General features: G+C 46.3%; 1 protein-coding gene across 1 annotated transcript; it reads left to right on the top strand.

Moving 5' to 3' along the window:
* Window positions 1–2565: 2565 nt before the first annotated feature.
* LOC142255177 (actin, alpha skeletal muscle 3) lies at window positions 2566–8099 on the top strand. Its single transcript, XM_075326654.1, has 7 exons — window positions 2566–2668; window positions 5106–5253; window positions 5821–6145; window positions 6641–6802; window positions 6912–7103; window positions 7192–7373; window positions 7850–8099. Exons 2-7 carry the CDS (start codon window positions 5125–5127, stop codon window positions 7991–7993), a joined length of 1134 nt encoding a protein of 377 aa, XP_075182769.1. The 5' UTR covers window positions 2566–2668; window positions 5106–5124; the 3' UTR covers window positions 7994–8099.
* The last annotated feature ends 15592 nt before the right edge of the window (window positions 8100–23691 follow it).

Genomic DNA, 23691 nt, shown 5'->3' on the forward strand with positions numbered 1-23691 from the left:
TCTTCCCATTGGCCGTAGCCGAATGCTGGCAACTTCAGCTGGAAGACACATGCCACCCACAGTCAGCCAGCAGTACTGCAGATCCCAAGATAACCCAGCCCAGTAGATGATCGGAGCCTGCACCCACTGGTGTCGCTGGCATCGACTCCTCTCCCATCACCAGCACCATCCACGGCAGGAACACAGCGTCGCATGGCGATCGGAGCAGAAGTTGCTGGAGCAGACTCCGGCGGTGACGTAACAGTCTGGTACACAGAACCCGTCTCCTTCCTGAGCGGTATGATGTCTGGACATTCCCATCATGTTTGCACCTGGGTATAATTGTTTGTACATATGAGTGAGGCACCTTCAGGTATCTGGAAATTGTACCCAAGGATGAACCAAACTTGTGCAAGTCCATAGCTCTCTTCCTGAGATCTTGGCTGATTTCTTTTGACTTTCCCATGATGCTACACAAAGAAGCAGTGTGTTTCAGGTGTGCATTAAAATACATTCACATGTGTGTCTCTAATTAACTCAGATGTTGCCAATAAGCCTATCAGAAGCTTTCAAAGATGTGACATCATCATATAGGCTGTCCCATATTGTTTAAAGGCAAAGTACTCTTAGTGTATTTAAACTTTTGACTTTGCAGAAAGTAATAAAAATTATCTCTCTCTCATTATTCTGGCATTGGGCAAATATAAATAATTTTGGTTCCTAATTGACCTAAAATGGGAAAGGTTTATTCTGATTTCATGTCAGATAGTGAGAAAAACCTGCAGATGTGTCTTTTTAGAGAGTGTATGTAAACTTCTGGTTTCAACGGTAATTTAAATTTGGCATCACAGTAACCATAAAGTCCCACAAAATTAAATTATTGGGGCATTTATACCACACAGGGAACTCAATTAAAACAAAACCTAAAAAACAATGCTGGATTTCTTGGGCTATTTTTCTTTAAAAGGTATACGATATATATACAGTACATACCAAAAGTTTGGACACACCTTCACATCTCTAGAATAACCATTAAGAGGAGACTTGTGCAGCAGGCCTTCATGGTAAAATAGCTGCTAGGAAACCATTGCTAAGGACAGGCAACAAGCAGAACAGACTTGTTTGGGCTAAAGAACACAAGGAATGGACATTAGACCAGTGGAAATCTGTGCTTTGGTCTGATGAGTCCAAATTTGAGATCTTTGGATCCAACCACCATGTCTTTGTAGAAAAGGTGAACGGATGGACTCTACATGCCTGGTTCCCACCGTGAAGCATGGAGGAGGAGGTGTGATGGTGTGGGGAGGCTTTGCTGGTGACACTGTTGGGGATTTATTCAAAATTGAAGGCATACAGAACCAGCATGGCTACCACAGCAACTTGCAGCGGCGTGCTATTCCATCCGGTTTGCGTTTAGTTGGATCATAATTTATTTTTCAACAGGACAATGACCCCCAAACACACCTCCAGGCTGTGTAAGGGCTATTTGACTAAGAAGGAAAGTGAAGAGGTGCTACGCCAGATGACCTGGCCTCCACAGTCACCAGACCTGAACCCAATCGAGATGGTTTGGGGTGAGCTGGACCGCAGAGTGAAGGCAAAAGGGCCAACAAGTGCTAAGCATCTCTGGGAACTCCTTCAAGACTGTTGGAAGACCATTTCCGGTGACTACCTCTTGAAGCTCATCAAGATGCCAAGAGTGTGCAAAGCAGTAATCAAAGCAAAAGGTGGCTACTTTGAAGAACCTAGAAGATAAGACATATTTTCAGTTGTTTCACACTTTTTTCTTAAGTATTTCATTCCACATGTGGTAATTCATAGTTTTGATGCCTTCAATGTGAATCTACGAGAGTCCTGAAAATAAAGAAAACTCCTTGAATGAGATCGTGTGTCCAAACTTTTGGTCTGTACTGTATATTTTTAGATAGTAGAATATATACACATAAAATGGTCAATTTAAAAAATGAATCTCGTTCTGCACATTAGTCCTTAGAAAAAATGCTGCACTATTAGGTTGCACCAAGCATATAATTAGAATTGCTTTAAAGGGTTTAATGTATGCAAACATGATATTTATATTTTCATTGTGAATTTTGCTCCGCCGTTAGTCATGTAATATGTGTCTTCTAGTGAACTTTATGGCGCGGCGTGGTAACTGTTGATGTGGTGTTACATGTTTCTTGGTAGCTTGATACTGAGCCCGTCAAAGCCTTCATGAGAGCTTATAATGTACAGCTGTCCGCGCAGATACAATAACTACGCGGCGTCTTAACGGTTAATTATGCTGCAAGTATTTAAATTATAATTCTAAAATATTTTTTTTTATATATCTGTTAGTTATTTCCAAATCTGTCAATATCTCTGCCTTAAGAAATCTATCTATACACACACACAGCACTTTCTAAGTAAAGCTTCTCGGGTTCTACATCCAGGAATAGCCATGTGTAAGGGTGAGCTCTATAGAGGCTTGGGGGGAGGGAGACCCCCTCTATATATGGTCAGTACTCAGACCCCCAGCTTGGACCCTCACAAGGATGGCCGGGCCGGTCCTGGCTTCTCTCCAAATATGGAGCTAAGTGAGTGTGGGATTTCCCTGATCACCACTACAGGGGCTACCAATATAAATACATGTGAGTGGGCAGCACGAGCCAGCTCACAGCTACACCTACGCCCTCACTGCTGCAGCTTGGTAAGTCCTGTACAGCACCATGCAACCTTTCATAGAAAGAACTGCGGACAATTCCTTATTATCCCTAACAAATTATTAATAATCCCTTTTAATCCCTATTAGATTAATAGGGATTACCCCTATCGGTATATAAACAAATCCCTTATAAATAATCCTTATCGGTATATCAGGAATCCCTTAAAATTCCTATTAAAATATTAGAAACCCCTTATTAGAAGACCCTTACTATCCTCATCAGATTATTAGTAATCCCTTATAATCCCCATAAGATTATTAGTAATCCCTTTTAATACCTATAAGATTAAATAATTATCCCTATCAGTATATAAACGAATTCCCTAAAATAATCCTTATCAGTATATTAGAAACGTTTTATTAAAAGTCCCTTATTATCCCCATCAGATTATTAGGCTTCCCATATAATCCCCATTTTATTATTAGTCTAGATATCCCTATAATATTTATAAGAATTATTCCTATCAGTATATAAACAAATCCCCTATAAATAATCCTTATCACTATATTATATTAGAAACGTTTTATTTAACACTAGACCTACTGGACTCGTGACACCAATATAGAAATACATAGTGCAAAGTAGTCAAAATGACTACCTCAGTAGTTCTAGTGTTAAAGTCCCTTATTATCCTCATCAGATTATTAGTAATCCCTTATAATCACCATTAGATTATTAGTAATTTCTTTTAATCCCTATAAAATTAATAGGAATTATCCCTATCAGTATATAAACGAATAACCTATAGATAATCATCAGTGTATTAAAATGTTAGTAACCTCTTCTAAAAAGTCCCTTATTAGCCCCATCAGATTATTAGGAATCCCTTATAATCCCAATCAGATTATTAGTAATCCCTATAAAGTTAATAGGAATTATCCCTATCAATATATAAATAAATCCCCTATAAATAATCTTTATCAGTATAATATTAGAAAGATCTTATTAAATGTCCCTTTTATCCTCATCAGATTATTAGGAATCCCTTTTAATCCCTATAAAATTAATAGGAATTATCCCTATCAGCATATTAACGAATCTCTAATAATTAATCCATATCAGTATATCAGGCATCCCTTATAATTCATATTAAAATGTTAGAAACCCCTTTTTAAAAGATTATTATCCTCCTCAGATTATTAGCAATGCTTTATAATCCCCATCAGATTATTAGTACTCCCTTTTAATCCCTATAAGATTAATAGGAATTATCCTTAGCAGTTTATAAACGGAATCCCTTGTAAAATAATGCTTATGAGTATATCAGGAATCCCTTATAATCCATTAGAAGGCCTTTATTATCCTCATCAGATTATTAGGAATCCCTTAAAATCCCTTTCAGTCAATTATGATTTCCCTTGCTATTCCCATTGAGTAATTACCTCCCACTTTTTTCCAAATCATATCAAATCTCTATATGATATTGTTAAGTTATTTGGAGCAATTTTTGCATTATTTTTTAGCTTAAAGTTTATCATAAAAATATTTAATATAAATATAAAAATGTTCCTCTTTGTAGAACAATCTTGTTTTAGCTTACAAGAATGTTAGAATGTTTATATATATATATATATATATATATATATTATATATAAAATTATATAAAATAGAATGTATTAACAAAAATGTATTCTGCTATATATATATTATATACATATATCAAATATATAAACATTATAGAATGTTAATGATGAATATTCTATAAAATCGCTACAGATAAATATTATTTTATTCCTAGAACTATATTCTGTAAAGCATGAAGTAGGCTATAATAATAATATAATAATATTTATTCATTTATATAGCGTTATTAATTCCACAGCGCTTTACATACAATGGTAACACTGTCCCCATTGGGGCTCACAATCTAGGTTCCCTATCTGTATGGTTTTGGAGCTAGTATCTGTACACTCAGAGAATTCTATGTACAGTCTTGCTTATCTACAGCAAGCCACAAAAATGAGCAAACATAATCCCCAATATATTGCCTTTTATAAATATTAATCACTCCATAAAATCACACCCCAGCTAAAGAAACACATACTATTTCCCCAAAACCAACACTGACCTTATTCTTGCCAGTCTTTTAATATGGTAATGTAGAATTTCCTGTAGTTTCCTTGCAAGTTGTAAGGTTCTTATAGACGGTTAGAACCTTTATCCCTTTTGCTGTAAATGTTAGTAATGCATATTACATTTTAAGAAGTTAAATATATCTTCTCTGGCCAAACTTCCATCTTAACATCCTGAGCAAGACAGCTGAGTTAAGACGGAAAGGGACAACTGGTCTAAAAGGAGCAGATGGGACAGGAGGGAGGGACAGGTGCAGCCGCCAGGCGAGGGCAAAATATAACTATCAAAGCCTCTACTGTTACTTAAGCTGTTACTTAAGTGTATTCTCCTTTTCTGCTCCCTTAATAGCCTCTCTCCAGACTCCATCATGTGTGACGAAGACGAGACCACCGCCTTGGTGTGCGACAACGGTTCAGGACTTGTGAAGGCTGGCTTCGCCGGTGATGATGCTCCCCGTGCTGTGTTCCCCTCCATTGTTGGACGTCCTCGTCACCAGGTAATTTCTTCACTCCTATAGTTATTTCTCACATAATCCATTTGCGACATATTCTATCAATAGTCTAATATAATCACAAATCAAGCAAATAAAATGTTCTACTTTCCGCAATAAAGTTGGAACATATTTGGAACATACATGTTCTGATAGAAGAGGAAGAATTGTAATGTATTCCTCTAGTTTTAGGCTTGTCTCCAATAATGATGTTCAATGTGGAAATCATCAATATCGACCCTTTAAAGGGGCTAATATAAGACTTAAGGCCCTGTCACACAAAGATAAATCTGTGGCAGATCTGAAGTTGCAGTGAAATTGTGGACAATCAGTGCCAGGTTTGTGGCTGTGTACAAATGGAACAATATGTCCATGATTTCACTGCAACCACAGATCGGCCAAAGATTTATCTCTGTGTGTGACGGGGCCTTTAGGATAAAAAGTCCAACTAAAGAAAAAAAATCTTTTGCAGACACGTGTTTCAGGTTGTTTGCCCCTCATCAGTGCAAATATGACTGTTTGTATCCACATTGTGATATTCTTCTCACAACTACATTTTTCCATCCTCTCCAGGGTGTCATGGTTGGTATGGGTCAAAAAGATTCCTACGTTGGGGATGAAGCCCAGAGCAAGAGAGGTATCCTGACCCTTAAGTACCCCATTGAACATGGTATCATCACCAACTGGGACGACATGGAGAAGATCTGGCACCACACCTTCTACAATGAGCTGCGTGTAGCCCCAGAGGAGCACCCCACCCTGCTTACTGAGGCTCCCCTGAACCCCAAAGCCAACAGAGAAAAGATGACACAGATCATGTTTGAGACCTTCAACGTCCCTGCAATGTATGTTGCCATCCAGGCTGTGCTGTCTCTGTACGCCTCTGGCCGTACCACAGGTGAGATAAGTAATATGGACAAACATTGTATGATAATTTGGCATTTCTGCAAATTGTCTCTTTAGAGAGGATGAGTACTAGAACCTAAGTGCCACCTATTGGGGGTTAGCAATCCTAAAAGTCAATATGAACCCTTAAGAAGCCTTGTCATGTTACTGTTGATAAAATACCAAACCAGAAACACCATTTGCAAACACATGTTTCAGGGTGTTTACCCATCATCAGTGCAAAGTATGGCTGATTTGTCTGGTTAAGAGGCCTCTAACAGTGAGTTAACTTTTCTCCTTGTGGAGAGGGCCAAGCATGTTTGAGGAGACTTATAGGCCATGCAATGCTCCTCAGGGACTTTAAATATGTAAATATTAGAACACTAGTGCCACCTATTGGGGATAGCAGTCCTAAAAGGCAAAAACTAGTCTTAATGCATAATTCTGCAATTCAGTGTGTGTATTTCCCTATGTACCCTTAATTAACAATTTTACAATATCTCGACAGGTATTGTTCTTGACTCTGGAGATGGTGTCACACACAACGTACCAATCTATGAAGGTTATGCTCTGCCCCATGCCATCCAGCGTCTGGACCTGGCTGGCCGTGACCTGACTGACTACCTCATGAAGATCCTGACTGAGAGAGGCTACTCCTTTGTCACAACCGGTAAGGACTTCTTACTTAAAAAGCCAATAGAGCGAAAATAAAATTTATGAATCAATTCACAAAGTATTTTAGAACTTTTTGTAATCATGCTCCATCTTGCCTTATAAAGCTGAACGTGAAATTGTCCGTGACATCAAGGAAAAGCTGGCATACGTAGCTTTGGACTTTGAGAATGAGATGGCAACTGCTGCATCCTCTTCCTCTCTGGAGAAGAGCTATGAACTTCCCGACGGTCAGGTTATCACCATTGGAAATGAAAGGTTCCGTTGCCCAGAAACCCTCTTCCAGCCATCCTTCATTGGTAAGAGGACAATATCGTTCGCCGCATCTACGTTCTATTTTGTCACAATATTCTTTGATCTCACACAACTCCATTTGATCCACCCTAGGAATGGAATCTGCAGGTATCCATGAAACCACCTACAACTCCATCATGAAGTGCGATATTGACATCCGCAAGGACCTTTACGCCAACAATGTGCTCTCCGGTGGTACCACCATGTACCCTGGTATTGCTGACCGTATGCAGAAGGAAATCACAGCCCTGGCACCCAGCACCATGAAGATCAAGGTAAACCTTACATAAGACAAACATCAGTTTATTTTTTTAGGGGTGTCAATGGTAACAAAATTTAACCGGAACCGGTCAGACATGCTGCCCTTAAACCAGAGTCTAACAGCGTCAAACTCCCAGGTATCATTTAGTCTGAAACGCTCTGGCGCTTCAATATTTTACCGATCTGGCCGATATTAAAGACAAAATTAGTATTTGGATGACTTCTTCCCGTACCACTCCAGGTGATTAAGAAGTCACTTCTTATGTACAAACAATACTTCAAGATTTCAGAGAAAAACATACATGGCTAAAATGGTCCACCCCAAGGTCTGTGGTTTGGACCGCATGAATCGATGGTCAGGTTCTCACTAAATTTTAAAGTTCCCCCAGTAATGAAGTTGAACCTTTTTCTCCACTTTGTACATGTTCCGTACAGAATGTCTTTCCTTTCAATGATGAATAATCCTTGGTCATTTTTTTTCCACCCATAGATCATTGCACCACCTGAGCGTAAATACTCTGTATGGATCGGAGGCTCCATCCTGGCTTCTCTCTCCACCTTCCAACAGATGTGGATCAGCAAGCAGGAATACGATGAGGCCGGTCCTTCCATTGTCCACAGGAAGTGCTTCTAAGTTGACTGCCCACCGAATTCTATGTTCCTCCCTCTCATGTGGTACACTAGCAATTACAGAGATCATCTCCTTTTGCAACAAATAATAAACTAACCTTTTGAATAAATTTTGTGTAGGTGTCCCTTTCTCATACATACTTCAAATCATGGAAAAAAATTAATATCGGGATCCTCGGTTTTTGCCGATTACACGGCAAAATAACTGTGACGTATAGTAACATTTGCAAATAAAAGGGTAAAAGGTTTACTGGAGAACATAAGGCAAATGATTGGGTAGCCATCCGACTATGAGAATACCGGATGTGGGAGAAGTTTCATAGGAGCAATACTGCTTTTCGGGTAGGATCATATCAAGTCTAAAAAGACTTTAGCACTACACATGCACACAATACATTGGGCAATAGCAGCATCTCAATCTAATGAGGCAGATTGGTTCATAGTTTTAAGGCTGAAACAAGGTCAAGTTCAACATATACCCCAACATGTTGATGCATAGGAAGGGGGAAAAAAAAACCCCGAAAAACCCATAAGGCTATGTGCACAAGGAGTCTTATTTTGATCAGCTGTTGGAGCAGAAACCCAAAGTTTTTGGGGAGTTTTGAGACTTGGAGAAGAAGGATTTAAAGAGTTTTTGCTCAGATTCTGCTCCAAGTTTGAAAAGAAAAAAAAAAAAAAAAAAAAAAAAAGACAGGCAAATTACTACATTAGGGGAAAAATTCCTTCCTGACTCCACATACGACGGAGATCAGTCTAGCACCTTGGGTCAACATTCCAGAGAATCTATTCCCCACAACTAGTGATGAGCGGGCACTACCATGCTCAGGTGCTCAGTACTCGTAACTAGTGATGAGAGAGCACTACCATACTCGGGTACTCTTAACTACTGATGAGCGGCACTGCTATAATCGGGTACTAGGTACTTGTAACTATTGATGAGCGAGCACTACCATGCTTGGGTCCCGTAACTAGTGATGAGCGAGCACTACCATGCTCGGTTGCTTGGTATTCATAACTAGCAGTTGGATGCTTGGATGGGCGTGACTTGAGTACCAAGAATAATGAAAGTCACTGGGAACAAAAAAAATGCTCAAGTCCCGCGTTGACTTCCATTATACTTGAGTCACGCCCATCCAAGCATCTGACTGCTAGTTACGAGTACTGAGCACCCGAGCATGGTAGTGCCCGCTCATCACTAGTTACCAGTACTGAGCACCTGAGCATGGTAGTGCCCGCTCATCACTAGTTACGAGTACTGAGCACCTGAGCATGGTAGTGCCCGCTCATCACTAGTTTTGGGTACTGAGCCCCCGAGCATGGTAGTGCCCGCTCATCACTAGTTACGAGTACCGAGCACCCGAGCATGGTAGTGCCCGCTCATCACTAGTTATGGGTACTAAGCACCTGAGCATGGTAGTGCCTGCTCATCACCAATCACAACCTGCAATATTAGATTTATAAAGAAAGGCATCCAGGCCCTCCTTGCATTTACCGTATTTAGTGCCACAGCAGTCCAATTTGGATTATAAATGCTACACTTTAAGCACTTTCATTTTAGCTCAAAAAAAAAATAAAAAAAAAAAATTCCAGAATGATAATGCATCTCTAAATTCTACCTTCTCAAAAAAATATAACTAGCAGAACAATATTTGTGTTGTCAACATCCTTCACAGATGCAAACAGCATGAGATGTGATATGTTTTCAGTCGAATCCAAAAGAACGTAAATGCATAGCGAGACACGACAGGTTCAATGGGCGTATTACCGCGAAATCCTTAAAGAGGACCCTTGCTTGCACCAAAGGTCGATTTATTTGACTATTTAGTAATAGTAAGTCATGGTCCTGTAATATCAAGTCTCTGCGAACATCTTGGTTACTTATATAATGTTGCGATGAATGCAGGAGGCATTATTCTCTAATCTGGCACATGCTCAGTTGCAGTATAAGACAGTTTGGGTGCCAGTAGTTCTTTGTGTATTGTGTTATTTGTAAATAATTGTAAAGTGCTGTGAAATATGTTGGCGCTATGGAAATACAATTATTATTATTAAGTAAAATATTATCACAGTATAAATCTTGCTATATAATCATTATTCCAGAGGAAAGATAAGATGGTACCAAAGCTAAAGAACTACCGCACAAGAAGAACGTAATTGGCCAAAACCAAGAACCAACAGTTCTCGGATTTACAAGGAGTGGTCCACTACTCAGCATTAGTGGCCACATCAATGTAAACCTCATAGAGAAGGCTTTTCTCAAATACCTTGTGTAGTAAATTCTGACTCGGAGTGGCTATATCGGAGACCGCTCATCCCCATTACTTGTTCCCAGGGCTCCATGACCTCTGAGATCCAGTGACGTCACATCAACTTCCAGTTGACCCGACATCACCAAGGCGGCCCCAGTCTCTGTGAGTCACTGGGCTGTGGGCGGAGTTTCACCGGTCGTCACAGCCCAGCATCGCTCCTGCTTGCAGCGCTCTGCACTGAAGGAGAGAGCGCGAGATGCTGAGCTGTGAAGAGCGGCGAAACTCCGCCCACAGCCCAATGACTCAGTGAGACTGGGGCCGACCTCGGTGATGTCGGGTAAACTGGAAGTTGACGTGACCTCACCATATCTCAAAGGCCAAGTGATGGGGATGAGTGGACTGCAATAGCACTGCTCAGTCAGAATTTACTACACAAGATATTTGAGAAAAGTCTTCTCTATGAGCTTTACATCGATGTGTGGACATTAATGCTGAGTAGTGGGACTACAATTAAAAGAAGGGAATTTTGTTTACTTACCGTAAATTCCTTTTCTTCTAGCTCCAATTGGGAGACCCAGACAATTGGGGTGTATAGCTTATGCCTCCGGAGGCCACACAAAGTATTACACTAAAAGTGTAAAGCCCCTCCCCTTCAGCCTATACACCCCCCGTACTGCTACGGGCTCATCAGTTTTGGTGCAAAAGCCCGAAGGAGGAAAAAATTATAAACTGGTTTAAAGTAAATTCAATCCGAAGGAATATCGGAGAACTGAAACCATTTAACATGAACAACATGTGTTATACAAAAACAGGGGCGGGTGCTGGGTCTCCCAATTGGAGCTAGAAGAAAAGGAATTTACGGTAAGTAAACAAAATTCCCTTCTTCTTTGTCGCTCCTTATTGGGAGACCCAGACAATTGGGACGTCCAAAAGCAGTCCCTGGGTGGGTAAATAATACCTCATAATAGAGCCGTAACGGCTCCGTCCTACAGGTGGGCAACTGCCGCCTGAAGGACTCGCCTACCTAGGCTGGCATCTGCCGAAGCATAGGTATGCACCTGATAGTGCTTCGTGAAAGTGTGCAGGCTCGACCAGGTAGCTGCCTGACACACCTGCTGAGCCGTAGCCTGGTGTCGCAAGGCCCAGGACGCTCCCACGGCCCTGGTAGAATGGGCCTTCAGTCCTGAGGGAACCGGAAGCCCCGAGGAACGGTAAGCTTCGAGAATTGGTTCCTTGATCCACCGAGCCAGGGTTGACTTGGAAGCTTGTGTCCCTTTACGCTGACCAGCGACAAGGACAAAGAGTGCATCCGAGCGGCGCAGGGGCGCCGTTCGAGAAATGTAGATCTTGGCGGACATAGGTTTCCTAGCCTGTCTCATAGTGGCAATGACCTCTTGAGATAATCCTGAAGACACTAGGATCCAGGACTCAATGGCCACACAGTCAGGTTGAGGGCCGCAGAATTCAGATGGAAAAACGGTCCTTGAGACAGCAAATCTGGTCGGTCTGGCAGTGCCCACGGTTGGCCGACCGTGAGATGCCACAGATCCGGGTACCACGACCTCCTCGGCCAGTCTGGAGCGACGAGGATGACGCGGCGGCAGTCGGCCCTGATCTTGCGTAACACTCTGGGCAACAGTGCCAGAGGAGGAAACACATAAGGAAGCCGAAACTGCGACCAATCCTGAACTAAGGCGTCTGCCGCCAGAGCTCTGTGATCTTGAGATCGAGCCATGAATGTTGGGACCTTGTTGTTGTGCCGTGACGCCATTAGGTCGACGTCCGGCATCCCCCAGCGGCAACAGATCTCCTGAAACACGTCCGGGTGAAGGGACCATTCCCCTGCGTCCATGCCCTGGCGACTGAGAAAGTCTGCTTCCCAGTTTTCTACGCCCGGGATGTGAACTGCGGATATGGTGGATGCTGTGGCTTCCACCCACAGCAGAATCCGCCGGACTTCCTGGAAGGCTTGCCGACTGCGTGTCCCACCTTGGTGGTTGATGTAAGCCACCGCTGTGGAGTTGTCCGACTGAATTCGGATCTGCTTGCCTTCCAGCCACTGCTGGAACGCTTTTAGGGCAAGATACACTGCCCTGATCTCCAGAACATTGATCTGAAGTGAGGACTCTTGCTGAGTCCACGTACCCTGAGCCCTGTGGTGGAGAAAAACTGCTCCCCACCCTGACAGACTCGCGTCCGTCGTGACCACCGCCCCGGATGGGGGTAGGAAGGATTTCCCCTTCGATAATGAAGTGGGAAGAAGCCACCACCGAAGGGAAGCTTTGGTTGCCTGAGAGAGGGAAACGTTCCTGTCTAGGGACGTCGGCATCCTGTCCCACTTGCGTTGGATGTCCCATTGAAGTGGACGCAGGTGAAACTGCGCGAAAGGGACGGCTTCCATTGCTGCCACCATCTTCCCCAGGAAGTGCATGAGGCGCCTCAAGGGGTGTGACCGACCTTGAAGGAGAGATTGCACCCCTGTCTGTAGTGAACGCTGTTTGTCCAGCGGAAGCTTCACTATTGCTGGAAGAGTATGAAACTCCATGCCAAGATATGTCAGCGATTGGACCGGTGTCAGATTTGACTTTGGAAAATTGATGATCCACCCGAAACTCTGGAGAATCTCCAGAGTAACGTTGAGGCTGTGTTGGCATGCCTCTTGAGAGGGTGCCTTGACCAGCAGATCGTCTAAGTAAGGTATCACTGAGTGACCCTGAGAGTGGAGGACCGCAACTACTGTAGCCATGACCTTGGTGAAAACCCTTGGGGCTGTCGCCAGGCCGAACGGCAGTGCCGCGAACTGAAGGTGTTCGCCTCCCATGGCGAAGCGCAAGAAGCGCTGATGCTCTGGAGCAATTGGTACGTGGAGATAAGCATCCTTGATATCGATCGATGCTAGGAAATCTCCTTGGGACATTGAGGCGATGACGGAGCGGAGGGATTCCATCCGGAACCGCCTGGTCCTTACGTGTTTGTTGAGCAGTTTTAGGTCCAAAACAGGACGGAAGGACCCGTCCTTCTTTGGAACCACAAACAGGTTGGAGTAGAAACCGTGGCCCTGTTGCTGAAGAGGAACCGGGACCACCACTCCTTCTGCCTTCAGAATGCCCACCACCTGCAGAAGAGCCTTGGCTCGCTCGGGAGGCGGAGATGTTCTGAAGAATCGAGACGGAGGACGAGAGCTGAACTCTATCCTGTAACCGTGAGACAAAATGTCTCTCACCCAACGGTCTTTTACTTGTGGCAGCCAGGTGTCGCAAAAGCGGGAGAGCCTGCCACCGACCGAGGATGCGGTGTGAGGAGGCCGTAAGTCATGAGGAAGCCGCCTTAGTAGCGGCACCTCCGGCGGTCTTTTTAGGGCGTGATTTAGACCGCCATGCGTCGGAGTTCCTCTGATCCTTCTGAGGCCTTTTGGACGAGGAGAATTGGGACCTGCCCGCACCCCGAAAGGACCGAAACCTCGACTGTCCCCTCCTCTGTTGGGGTGTTTTTGGTTTGGCCTGGGGTAAGGATGTTTCCTTTCCCTTGGATTGTTTGATGATTTCATCCAATCTCTCACCAAACAAACGGTCGCCAGAAAATGGCAATCCAGTTAAGCACTTTTTGGAAGCCGAATCTGCCTTCCATTCCCGCAGCCACAAGGCCCTGCGTATTGCCACCGAATTGTCGGCTGCAACCGCCGTACGGCTCGCAGAGTCCAGGACAGCATTAATAGCGTAGGACGCAAATGCCGACGTTTGAGAGGTTATAGACGCCACCTGCGGCGCAGACGTACGTGTGAGTGCGTCGATTTGCGCCTGACCAGCTGAGATAGCTTGGAGTGCCCATACGGCTGCGAATGCTGGAGCAAAAGACGCGCCGATAGCTTCATAGATGGATTTCAACCAGAGCTCCATCTGTCTGTCAGTGGCATCCTTGAGTGAAGCTCCATCTTCCACTGCAACTATGGATCTAGCCGCAATTCTGGAGATTGGAGGATCCACCTTGGGACACTGAGTCCAGCCCTTGACCACGTCAGGGGGGGAAAGGGTAACGTGTATCCTTAAGGCGCTTGGAAAAACGCTTATCTGGACAAGCTCGGTGTTTCTGGACTGCCTCTCTGAAGTCAGAGTGGTCCAGAAACATACTCTTTGTACGCTTGGGAAATCTGAAACGGAATTTCTCCTGCTGAGAAGCTGACTCCTCCACTGGAGGAGCTGAGGGAGAAATATCCAACATTTCATTGATGGACGCAATAAGATCATTCACTATGGCGTCCCCATCAGGAGTATCAAGGTTGAGAGCAGCTTCAGGATCAGAATCCTGAGCAGCTACCTCCGCTTCATCATACAGAGAGTCCTCTCGCTGAGACCCTGAACATTGTGATGATGTCGAGGGGATATCATAGCGAGCTCGCTTAATCGGTCTGGGGCTGCGGTCCGTGTCAGAGACCTCACCCTGGGATCCATGAGACACCCCGGGAGGACATTGCTGTTCCAACTGAGGGGGACCAGGGGGCAATGATTCCACAGTGCCCCTGGCTTGAGATGCCGGCCTGGACTGCAAGGCTTCTAATATCTTAGCCATAGTCTCAGAAAGTCTTTCAGTAAAAACTGCAAACTCCGTCCCTGTCACCTGGACAGTGTTAACAGGTGGTTCTCCCTGGGCCGCCCTTAGCAGAGGCTCCGGCTGAGAAAGTGCCACAGGGGCCGAGCATTGCACACAATGAGGGTCAGTGGAACCTGCCGGCAGTATAGCCGTACATGCTGCACAGGCAGCATAGTAAGTCTGTGCTTTGGCACCCTTGCTATTTGTGGACGACATGCTGTTGTCTCCTCTGAGCAATACAGGAGGGTATATAGACAAAAATCAACAGTGCACCATACAGTGTAAAGTATAGTCTATAATCATGTAATCTATAATTACACTTCTGCACTAGTGGGGCCAGCACCACAGGTGCTGCTTACCGCCTGCGCAATGCGGTTGTGTGGGCACCAGAAATCCTGCCTGGGTCTCCCTGAGCTTGTCTCTCCTCTCCAGCGTTAGCAGAGCTGAGAGGAATGGCTGCCGGCGTCCTGAGGAGAGGAGGGAGCCGTGGGCGTGACCCAGAAAAGTGCGGGAACTGGTGCCCCACTGTGCAGAGTGAGGGGGGTGGAGTATGCAAAGCATGCTCCAGCCCTCAGTGCTGCCGTCCTGTACAGCGTCCCGCCCTTCCCCTGACTGGCAGGGCTGGGGGCGGGAAGAAAACGAGACTAGGCCGCAAAAGCCGGGGACTCGAGTTATAAGCGCGGCCGCCGTATAAGCGCGGTCGGCGCGGAAGTCCCCGGCGCACTAACAGTCCCAGCCGCACCGTAGTGATAACCATGGCAGCGGCGGTCAGCGCGGCAGTCCCCCTACACGAACACACTCAGCGACGCTGAAGTGTGTAATGGCACAAACGCAGTCAGCGCTGCTGTCCCCGGTGCACTAGCACACCCAGCAATGCTGGAGTGTTGCTGTGCGCGGTCCCCACGGGGACACAGAGTACCTCAAAGTAGCAGGGCCATGTCCCTGAACGATACTCGGCTCTTATCCAGCATGGTCCTCAGGAGCTGTGGATGGAGCACGGTCTCCTGTGCCTGGAGACCGAAAGGATCCCACTTCACCCAGAGCCCTAATTGAGGGATGGGGAAGGAAAGCAGCATGTGGGCTCCAGCCTCCGTACCCGCAATGGATACCTCAACCTTAACAACACCGCCGACAAGAGTGGGGTGAGAAGGGAGCATGCTGGGGGCCCTGTTATGGGCCCTCTTTTCTTCCATCCGACATAGTCAGCAGCTGCTGCTGACTAAGCTGTGGAGCTATGCGTGCATGTCTGACCTCCTTCGCACAAAGCATAAAAACTGATGAGCCCGTAGCAGTACGGGGGGTGTATAGGCTGAAGGGGAGGGGCTTTACACTTTTAGTGTAATACTTTGTGTGGCCTCCGGAGGCATAAGCTATACACCCCAATTGTCTGGGTCTACCAATAAGGAGCGACAAAGAAAAAAAAAAACTTCTAAAAAATAGATTTTATTCGACTATTAAAATACAAATGCTAAAATACTACGTGATATATTGCACATCACTACAATTCAGACAAACGTCATGTGAAGTGGGTGCGGAAAAGGGCAAACAACTAGTGATGGGATCGTGAGGTATTGTCTATATCAGCTGAATAGCCATTAAGTAATGAACAGGGGTAGGCTAACAAGGGACTAGCTGTTGCCTCCCTTTCACCTACCTACCAACGGAGGTGCACCATACTTTTTTGTTTTTTTTGGGTGCCCCCCATTCCTCGTCGGCTGCCCCTCCACTATCCCTATACCCTGGCGTTGCCTGAAGTAGGCACCCGTCACCAACATATAAATAAGATGAAGTGCCAAATCGTCCCTGGTCAAATTATAGCATAGACAAAACATTTTTCTATCAAAGAGCAATGAGCTCAAGCAACCGCCTAGAAAGAAAAATCTGTCAAGGGCTATAACAAAATAGATACCAATAACCGCAACAATATGCTTACACCTAATAAAATATAAAACATCCCAGTAAAGGGTAACAGATATATACAGAGAAAACCCTGACGTGTTTCCCCCCCTTTTTTTTTGGGGGGGGGGTTCATCAGGGGAAGATCAGTGTACTAGTGGTAGGTCCATAAAGCATGAAGGCCATCTAATCAAATGCTAATGCTCATGCATGCAATAGGATAACGCCAGTGGCCCTGTGTGTAGTCCTCAGATAAGGGACCACATATCCATGGTGTAATAACCAGACACCACACAAACTGAGGCATCAACCTCCCACCACGTGCTGGCGGTTTGTAAAATGGAGCGGGGCCGCCTATACTGTTGCCCGCTTTATAAATACCCGGATATTTAAAAAGCGGGTAGCAGCCATGTTTCCCGGAACTCCCGATACCTGTTAGAGATGTTCTCGCGAGAGGGGCTCTTACATACACACCTGGTGGCAGTGCCACCCTATAAGGAAATTTTGGGACGATGTGTTCAACCTCTTTAACAAGGTTTCCAGGATGGGAATCCAGCCTACCCCTGAGCTTGCCCTTTTGTCCCTGAGTGATTTCTCCATTGCTAAATACAAGAAGAACATCCTCAGGCACTTCTTGGCAGCTGCATGGAGACTGATCCCCAGATTATAGAAACAGGCGAAGACCCCTTCTAGATCCGAATTTGTTGCAGAACTTAATGAGATTTTCAGGATGGAAGAACTAATAGGTCAGGCAACAGAGACGTTGGAGAAAGTTGTAGACGTGTGGACTCCCTGGGTTCTATTTAGGGACTCCTCGGAATTGGGACTCTGGATCACGGGATAACTGGGCTGGATATACAGTGCCTACAAGTAGTCTTCAACCCCCTGCAGATTTAGCAGGTTTGATAAGATGCAAATAAGTTAGAGCCTGCAAACTTCAAACAAGAGCAGGATTTATTAACAGATGCATAAATCTTACAAACCAACAAGTTATGTTGCTCTGTTAAATTTTAATAAATTTTCAACATAAAAGTGTGGGTCAATTATTATTCAACCCCTAGGTTTAATATTTTGTGGAATAACCCTTGTTTGCAATTACAGCTAATAATCGTCTTTTATAAGACCTGATCAGGCCGGCACAGGTCTCTGGAGTTATCTTGGCCCACTCCTCCATGCAGATCTTCTCCAAGTTATCTAGGTTCTTTGGGTGTCTCATGTGGACTTTAATCTTGAGCGCCTTAAGCTGGTGTCACACATAGCGACAACGACAACGACGTCGCTGCTACGTCACCATTTTCTGTGACGTTGCAGCGACGTCCCGTCGCTGTCGCTGTGTGTGACATCCAGCAACGACCTGGCCCCTGCTGTGAGGTCGCCGGTCGTTGCTGAATGTCCAGCTTCATTTTTTCGTCGTCGCTCTCCCGCTGTGAAGCACACATCGCTGTGTGTGACAGCGAGAGAGCGACGAAATGAAGCGAGCAGGCAGCAGGAGCTGCGGTAAGCTGTAACCAGCGTAAACATCGGGTAACCAAGGGAAGTCCTTTCCCTGGTTACCCGATGTTTACGCTGGTTACCAGCCTCCGCCGCTCTTGCTGCCAGTGCCGGCTCCTGCACTGTGACATGTGGCTGCAGTATGCATCGGGTAATTAACCCGATGTATACTGTAGCAAGGAGAGCAAGGAGCCAGCGCTAAGCAGTGCGCGCGGCTCCCTGCTCTCTGAACTGTGACATGTAGCTGCAGCACACATCGGGTTAATTAACCCGATGTGTACTGTAGGAGAGCAAGGAGCCAGCGCTAAGCGCGGCTCCCTGCTCTCTGAACATGTAGCACAGCGACGTTATGATCGCTGCTTCTGCTGTGTTTGACAGCTAAGCAGCGATCATAACAGCGACTTACAAGGTCGCTGTTACGTCACCGAAAATGGTGACGTAACAGCGACGTCGTTGTCGCTGTCGCTTAGTGTGAACCCAGCTTTACACAAGTTTTCAATTGGGTTAAGGTCAGGAGACTGACTAGGCCACTGCAACACCTTGATTTTTTCCCTCTTGAACCAGGCCTTGGTTTTCTTGGCTGTGTGCTTTGGGTCGTTGTTGTTGGAAGATGAAATGACGACCCATCTTAAGATCCTTGATGGAGGAGCGGAGGTTCTTGGCCAAAATCTCCATGTAGGCCGTGCTATCCATCTTCCCATGGATGCGGACCAGATGGCCAGGCTCCTTGGCTGAGAAACAGCCCCACAGCATGATGCTGCCACCACCATGCTTGACTGTAGGGATGGTATTCTTGGGGGTCGTATGCAGTGCCATCCAGTCTCCAAACGTCACGTGTGTGGTTGGCACCAAAGATCTCGATCTCATCAGACCAGAGAACCTTGAACCAGTCTGTCTCAGAGTCCTCCAAGTGATCATGAGCAAACTGTAGACTGACATGACGCTTTGAAAGTAAAAAGGTACCTTACAGGCTCGTCTGGAACGGAGACCATTGCGGTGGAGTACGTTACTTATGGTATTGACTGAAACCAATGTCCCCACTGCCATGAGATCTTCCCGGAGCTCATTCCTTGTTGTCCTTGGGTTAGCCTTGACTCTTCGGACAAGCCTGGCCTCGGCACGGGAGGAAACTTTCAAAGGCTGTCCAGGCCGTGGAAGGCTAACAGTAGTTCCATAAGCCTTCCACTTCCGGATGATGCTCCCAACAGTGGAGACAGGTAGGCCCAACTCCCTGGAAAGGGTTTTGTACCCCTTGCCAGCCTTGTGACCCTCCACGATCTTGTCTCTGATGGCCTTGGAATGCTCCTTTGTCTTTCCCATGTTGACCAAGTATGAGTGCTGTTCACAAGTTTGGGGAGGGTCTTAATTAGTCAGAAAAGGCTGGAAAAAGAGATAATTAATCCAAACATGTGAAGCTCATTGTTCTTTGTGCCTGAAATACTTCTTAATACTTTAGAGGAACCAAACAGAATTCTGGTGGTTTGAGGGGTTGAATAATAAATGACCCTCTGAATAAACTTTTCACAATTTAAAAAAAAAATAAAAAAAGAAATAACATTCTTTTTTGCTGCAGTGCATTTCACACTTCCAGGCTGATCTACAGTCCAAATGTCACAATGCCAAGTTAATTCCGAATGTGTAAACCTGCTAAATCTGCAGAGGGTTGAATACTACTTGTAGGCACTGTATAGGCACACTATACAGGACCTGTTTTATCTCCATTGGCTTCTCTTACTTCTTTTTCATTCATTCTTACCTTCTAAGCTTTCTACATTATTTCTCGCTCTTTTGCTCTCTCATTCGTCTCTGTTTTCTATTAAAACAAGTGAGTTTTAATATGTGCATCGGACACAAGAACTCTTGTACCAACTACAAATTTTATATGTGATTTTTTTTCTCTTATGGTATGGTTGCAATGATTAATTCTTGGATAATTGTCCCTTGATATTTTGTCTATAACGTCAATAAACTTTCATTTGATTTGAACAAAAAGCGGGCAGCAGTATAGGCGGCCCCACTCCATTCTGACAGGTTCTCTTTAAAAAAAAGAAGGGAATTTTGTTTACTTACCGTAAATTCCTTTTCTTCTAGCTCCAATTGGGAGACCCAGACAATTGGGTGTATAGCTACTGCCTCCGGAGGCCACACAAAGCACTACACTTAAAAGTGTAAGGCCCCTCCCCTTCTGCCTATACACCCCCCGTGGGATCACGGGCTCCTCAGTTTTAGTGCCAAAGCAAGAAGGAGGAAAGCCAATAACTGGTTTAAAAACAAATTCAATCCGAAGGAACATCGGAGAACTGAAACCAATCAACATGAACAACATGTATACCCGAAAAAAACAAAAATCCCTAAGAAAACAGGGCGGGCGCTGGGTCTCCCAATTGGAGCTAGAAGAAAAGGAATTTACGGTAAGTAAACAAAATTCCCTTCTTCTTTGTCGCTCCATTGGGAGACCCAGACAATTGGGACGTCCAAAAGCAGTCCCTGGGTGGGTAAAATAACCCTCGTGACAGGACCGTAAAACAGCCCTTTCCTACAGGTGGGCAACCGCCGCCTGAAGGACTTGTCTACCTAGGCTGGCGTCCGCCGAAGCGTAGGTATGCACCTGATAATGCTTGGTAAAAGTGTGCAGACTCGACCAGGTAGCCGCCTGGCACACCTGCTGAGCCGTAGCCTGGTGCCGTAATGCCCAGGACGCACCCACGGCTCTGGTAGAATGGGCCTTCAGCCCTGAGGGAACCGGAAGCCCCGCGGAACGGTAGGCTTCAAAAATTGGTTCCTTGATCCACCGAGCCAAGGTGGATTTGGAAGCTTGCGACCCTTTACACTGACCAGCGACAAGGACAAAGAGTGCATCCGATCGGCGCAGGGGCGCCGTGCGGGAAATGTAGATTCTGAGTGCTCTCACTAGATCCAACAAATGCAAATCCTTTTCACATTGATGAACCGGATGAGGACACAAAGAAGGTAAGGAGATATCCTGATTGAGATGAAAGGGGGATACCACCTTAGGGAGAAACTCCGGAATCGGGCGCAGGACCACCTTGTCCTGGTGAATCACCAGGAAGGGAGATTTGCATGACAGCGCTGCTAGCTCGGACACTCTCCGAAGAGAAGTGACCGCTACAAGAAAAGTCACTTTCTGTGAAAGGCGAGAAAGGGAAACATCCCTCATAGGCTCGAAAGGCGGCTTCTGGAGAGCAATTAGAACCCTGTTCAGATCCCAGGGCTCTAACGGCCGCTTGTAAGGAGGGACGATATGACAAACCCCTTGCAGGAACGTGCGTACCTGAGGAAGTCGTGCTAGGCGCTTCTGAAAAAATACAGATAGCGCTGAGACCTGTCCTTTAAGGGAGCCTAGCGACAAACCTTTTTCCAAACCGGATTGTAGGAAGGAAAGAAAAGTAGGCAATGCAAATGGCCAGGGAGGAAATCCCTGAGCAGAACACCAAGATAAGAATATCTTCCACGTCCTGTGGTAGATCTTGGCGGAGGTTGGTTTTCTAGCCTGTCTCATGGTGGCAATAACCTCTTGAGATAACCCTGAATACGCTAGGATCCAGGACTCAATGGCCACACAGTCAGGTTCAGGGCCGCAGAATTCCGATGGAAAAACGGCCCTTGAGACAGCAAGTCTGGTCGGTCTGGTAGCGCCCACGGTTGGCCTACCGTGAGGTGCCACAGATCCGGGTACCACGACCTCCTCGGCCAGTCTGGAGCGACGAGGATGGCGCGGCGGCAGTCGGACCTGATCTTGCGCAGCACTCTGGGCAACAGTGCCAGAGGAGGGAACACATAAGGTAGCCGGAACTGCGACCAATCTTGAACTATGGCGTCCGCCGCCAGAGCTCGGTGATCGTGAGACCGCGCCATGAAAGCTGGGACCTTGTTGTTGTGCCGGGACGCCATTAGGTCGACGTCTGGCATCCCCCAGCGGCGACAGATCTCCTGAAACACGTTCGGGTGAAGAGACCATTCCCCTGCGTCCATACCCTGGCGACTGAGAAAATCTGCTTCCCAGTTGTCCACGCCTGGGATGTGAACTGCGGATATGGTGGATGCCGTGTCTTCCACCCACGTCAGAATCCGCCGGACTTCCTGGAAGGCTTGCCGACTGCGTGTTCCTCCTTGGTGGTTGATGTATGCCACCGCTGTGGAGTTGTCCGACTGAATTCGGATCTGCTTGCCTTCCAGCCACTGCTGGAAGGCTTGTAGGGCAAGATACACTGCTCTGATTTCCAGAACATTGATCTGAAGGGTGGACTCTTGCTGAGTCCACGTACCCTGAGCCCTGTGGTGGAGAAAAACCGCTCCCCACCCTGACAGACTCGCGTCCGTCGTGACCACCGCCCAGGATGGGGGTAGGAAGGATCGCCAGAATCCCGTGTCTGGGTCTCCCAGAACCAGTCTCCCCTCTCCAGCTCAGACTGCACCACAGGAATGGCTGCCAGCGTTCTGTGAAGAGGGGCGGACCGTGGGCGTGCCACAGACAAAGTGCGGGAAACTGGCGTCCCACTGTGTCCAGTGTGAGGGCTGGAGTATGTAAAGTAGACTCCAGCCCTCTGCGCTGATGTTCTGTACAGCGTCCCGCCCTTCCCCTGACTGGCAGGCCTGGGGGCGGGAACGAAGCGAAACTAGGCCGCAAAAGCCGGGGACTCGAGTAATAAGCGCGGCCGTCATATATGCACGGCCAGCGCGGAAGTCCCCGGCGCACCACAAGTCCCAGCCGCGCCGCAGCATTTTTTAAACTAACAGCAGCGGCCGGCGCGGCAGTTCGCAATACATAGACTCACTCAGCAAAGCTGTAGTGAGTAGTGGCACCAGCGCGCGCGCTGTTGTCCCCGGCGCACTAACACACTCAGCAATGCTGCAGTGTGTCTGCGTCTGTATGGGGACACAGAGTACCTTGATGTAGCAGGGCCATGTCCCTGACGATACTCAGCTCCATATCCAGCAGATTTTTCAGGGGCTGTGGATGGAGCACGGTCTCAGTGCCTGGAGACCGGTAAAATCCCACTTCACCCAGAGCCCTAAGGGGGATGGGGAAGGATGCAGCATGTGGGCTCCAGCCTCCGTACCCGCAATGGGTACCTCAACCTTAACAAACACCGCCGACAAAAGTGGGGTGAGAAGGGAGCATGCTGGGGGCCCTAGTATGGGCCCTCTTTTCTTCCATCCGACATAGTCAGCAGCTGCTGCTGACTAAACAGTGGAGCTATGCGTGGATGTCTGACCTCCTTCGCACAAAGCATGAAAACTGAGGAGCCCGTGATCCCACGGGGGGTGTATAGGCAGAAGGGGAGGGGCCTTACACTTTTAAGTGTAGTGCTTTGTGTGGCCTCCGGAGGCAGTAGCTATACACCCAATTGTCTGGGTCTCCCAATGGAGCGACAAAGAAAATAAAAATAAATAAATAAAAAATTTGGAATTTATGGTCGGAAAACTTCTTTAAGCCAAAAAACTGGTAAAAATGCAG

Source organism: Anomaloglossus baeobatrachus, chromosome 10 (assembly GCF_048569485.1).
Source record: "Anomaloglossus baeobatrachus isolate aAnoBae1 chromosome 10, aAnoBae1.hap1, whole genome shotgun sequence".
Taxonomy (NCBI): Eukaryota; Metazoa; Chordata; class Amphibia; order Anura; family Aromobatidae; genus Anomaloglossus; species Anomaloglossus baeobatrachus.